At 41.6% G+C, this 3,415-nt stretch overlaps 1 protein-coding gene across 1 annotated transcript in view; it reads left to right on the top strand.

Annotated features, from left to right (window-relative positions):
* The first annotated feature begins 3,280 nt into the window (after nucleotides 1-3,280).
* LOC143039253 (uncharacterized) overlaps nucleotides 3,281-3,415 on the top strand; it is a 588-nt gene continuing 453 nt past the window's right edge. Inside the window, exon 1 of the mRNA XM_076209125.1 lies at nucleotides 3,281-3,415. This exon is cut by the window's right edge and continues 453 nt beyond it. Within this exon, the coding sequence (XP_076065240.1) occupies nucleotides 3,281-3,415 (135 nt within the window).

The following is a 3,415-nucleotide window of genomic DNA, read 5'->3' as shown; positions in this document are numbered from 1 at the left end:
TCCCAGGTGTCAACACGGAAGATGGCATCCGGGGACTTCTGGATTAGTGTCTTCGTGAACTGTAAGTCTTCCATAGTCTTGCATAGTCGTGACGCCAGTGAGTCATCCTTTTGTCTTATATATATTCATTTGTTTGTTTGTTTGTTTGTTTATCTATAAATCTATTTCCAGGTAAGCAACGTAGCGTAGCCAGGCTGCCCAAGTCAAGGTAAGTGTAGAAGCTTCAAATCTGCTCACAGGGTCTTGAGCAGCGTCCAACGGTTTGTATCAACCTGGAGAATATCTGGCTCAGCAACATGATGATGGCCCACTGGAAAGCCAAAGAATGCACCCCAATTAGGTGACGAATCCGCTCCCGAGCGCGCCTCGAAATTAGGCCAAAACGGCCCTTGTACCAGATGGATAGATTTTCCCAAACTCCCTCACCACACACATACACACGCACATACATGTGTGTGTATGCGCGCGCGCGTGCGTGTGTGTGTAAGTGCGTATGTTCTAATATGTGTATCGGACTAGTTCCAAGATCCTTTTGTACATCCTGGATGGCGCATGGCATGGATGGTAGCGTCCTCTTACAACCTAAGATTCGAGTCTATTAGGCAAAGCTATTATATATATATATATATATATATATATATGTATATATATATATATTTATATATTTATATATATATATACACACACATATGCATATATATATACATACATATATATATATATGTATTTATATATATGTATATATATATATATATATATATATATGTGTGTGTGTGTGTGTGTGTGTGTGTGTGTGTGTGTGTGTGTGTGTGTGTGTGTGTGTGTGTGTGTGTGTGTGTGTGTATTCACTTGGTCTTTGGATCACGTGTTGGACTCGTGATCGACAGCTATTTCCCTCCTGGAAGAGAGCTCAGAGCTCGTAGGTCCGATCTATGGGTAATGCTATGACCTTGCACACACACACACCCCCAACACCCCGCCCACGAGAGTTGGAGTAACACCCCTCAGCGCTGCGATACTGATATTATTTCAGCCCCGGGCGAGAGTCGAACCCGGACCTCCGTAGTGGCAGGCCAGAGCTCTAACCACAGCGCCATGAGAGGTGTGTGTGTGTGTGTGTGTGTGTGTGTGTGTGTGTGTGTGTGTGTGTGTGTGTGTGTGTGTGTGTGTGCGCACAAACACACACACTATCCTCTTATTTGACTGAACTTCTTGAACTACTTTGACTAATGGTCAACCTCTGTATCGCAATATCTCTATTATGGATTTATTTATCACAGGATCTTGGCACGTGGAGCAGACCCCCGCAACTCAGCACGAACAGCTAGTTGTCTTTATTGACCACAACAACACTTTTATAAATACAAGATATCAAAACCAATGAATGGTCGTATCGAGACGCCAGGAATTGTACACTCACCATTCCTTAACCTTAAGAAAATTAAAAACAAAATATGGTTCGACAGAAAATCCAAGAATTGTATAGTCACTCTACCTTAACCCTAGAAAAAGTAACCTTAGAGTTGAGACGACATTAAAATGGATATCTGTAACATATACAAATGTTATATAATAGAATCCATAGTAATAGATACGAATCACATTACATTGTGCTGCTAAAGCAGGGGTCAGCAACCTTTGGCACGCGTGCCAAACATGGCACACCAACTGCTTTTGAAAACTTGTTACAGCACCGAAAGATAACATCAATGTTTCAAATAAACAAACGGTGAAAACAAAAGATCAGACTAAAACCAATTCGTCGTAGAATTAAAATTTAGTGGCATTCCCACGGCAGTAAAACGGTGCATATAATTTGGCTGGCATACAGGAGTCTACAAATTAAAGAAACTGGCATATTTTCTTCCAAAGGTTGCCGACCCCTGCATGGTGTACCTCCAGGGTACATATACCCTTGGGGGGAAGGGTATGTACCCTGGAAATGCACCAAGGATTTATCATGGCGAAACTGACATATACTATCTATATATATATATATATATATATATATATATATATATATATATATGAGTGTGTGTGTTAGCGTGTGTGTGTGTGTGTGTGTGTGTGTGCGTGTGTGTGTGTGTGTGTGTGCGTGCGTGCGTGCGTGCATACATACATATACCAACGGCTTTTTCCTCCTTACAAGGGAGGTACCCAAAAAACAGACATAATATCAACTCCCACTAATTCCATCCCAACATGCTTCACTCCCATTCACCCCCCTCCCATCTTGGCTCCTCCTGGATGACGGGTCATCCCTGCATCTCGCCCACTGCCCTGGGTCAGAGACAATGTAGCAAGACACAGCACATCCACAGCAAGGCCGCTTCATTTAATCGGCGACCCCCCTCTCCGTCCCCTTATGCAGAAAAAGAGAAGACGGAGAGAAATCCCTTCGGGCTACGTCAAAAATATCGTTCATACTCCCTCACCCCATCCCCCACCCACTACCTTCCATGCATCACAACATCATCCATACACAACCATTCTCCATTCACCCCTATCTTCTGACTTCTCTCTTCCTTCCTCTTTCCCAATGCCCCTTTTACCTCATCCATCCACACCTCTTTTACTCTTTCATCAACCCTATCCCCCAACTCACTTTCCACCCCCGCTCTCCCCCTCATTTCCTCGTTTCTCACTCTATCAAGCCTACTAACTCCTAACATACTTCTCAGGCATCTCAGCTCAAACACATTCAATTTTCTCTCTTCCTCTCTTATGTTTCTGCCCCATGAAGTGCTGTTGGCACAGTCATTCCTTCATACAATATCCTTTTAGCACCCATTCCCAAATTTCTATTTCTCATTACACTTTTTATTTCCGCAAAGCATTTACTTTATATATATATATATATGTATATATATATATATATATATATATATATATATATATATATATATATATATATATATATATATATATATATATTTGAATGATGGTCGCCTCCTCATGTTCACTCCTTCCACCTCTTGCCTTCCACACCTCTTTTACTCTTTCATCAACCCTATCCCCTAACTCACTTTCCACCCCCGCTCTCCTCCTCATTTCTTCGTTTATATATATATATATATATATATATATATATATATATATATATATATACAGTATATATATATATATACATATGCAAAGTAGACCACTTGGAAAAAGAAACTAACTAAGCAGAGCGCATAAGTGAACACACGTACCCGTGTTCTTATTAGCATATTAGTTGAGGAAGCAATCAACCTCCCCCTCCTTCTTGAATGGGAGAAACGAAGCCACCCAGTTTGAAATGGAGAGGGAAGTGAAAGGACAGTTGCCGTTCCTGGATGTCCTGGTAGCAAGATGTGGGACCAGTTTGACCACGGGAGTGTATAGAAGGAACACTCATACAGACAGGCTCTTGGATTATGACAGTTGCCACCCG

This window comes from Oratosquilla oratoria, chromosome 26 (genome assembly GCF_046742065.1).
Source record: "Oratosquilla oratoria isolate Oo_2021 chromosome 26, ASM4674206v1, whole genome shotgun sequence".
Lineage (NCBI taxonomy): Eukaryota > Metazoa > Arthropoda > Malacostraca > Stomatopoda > Squillidae > Oratosquilla > Oratosquilla oratoria.
This window is presented reverse-complemented; position numbering and strand designations above follow the sequence as displayed.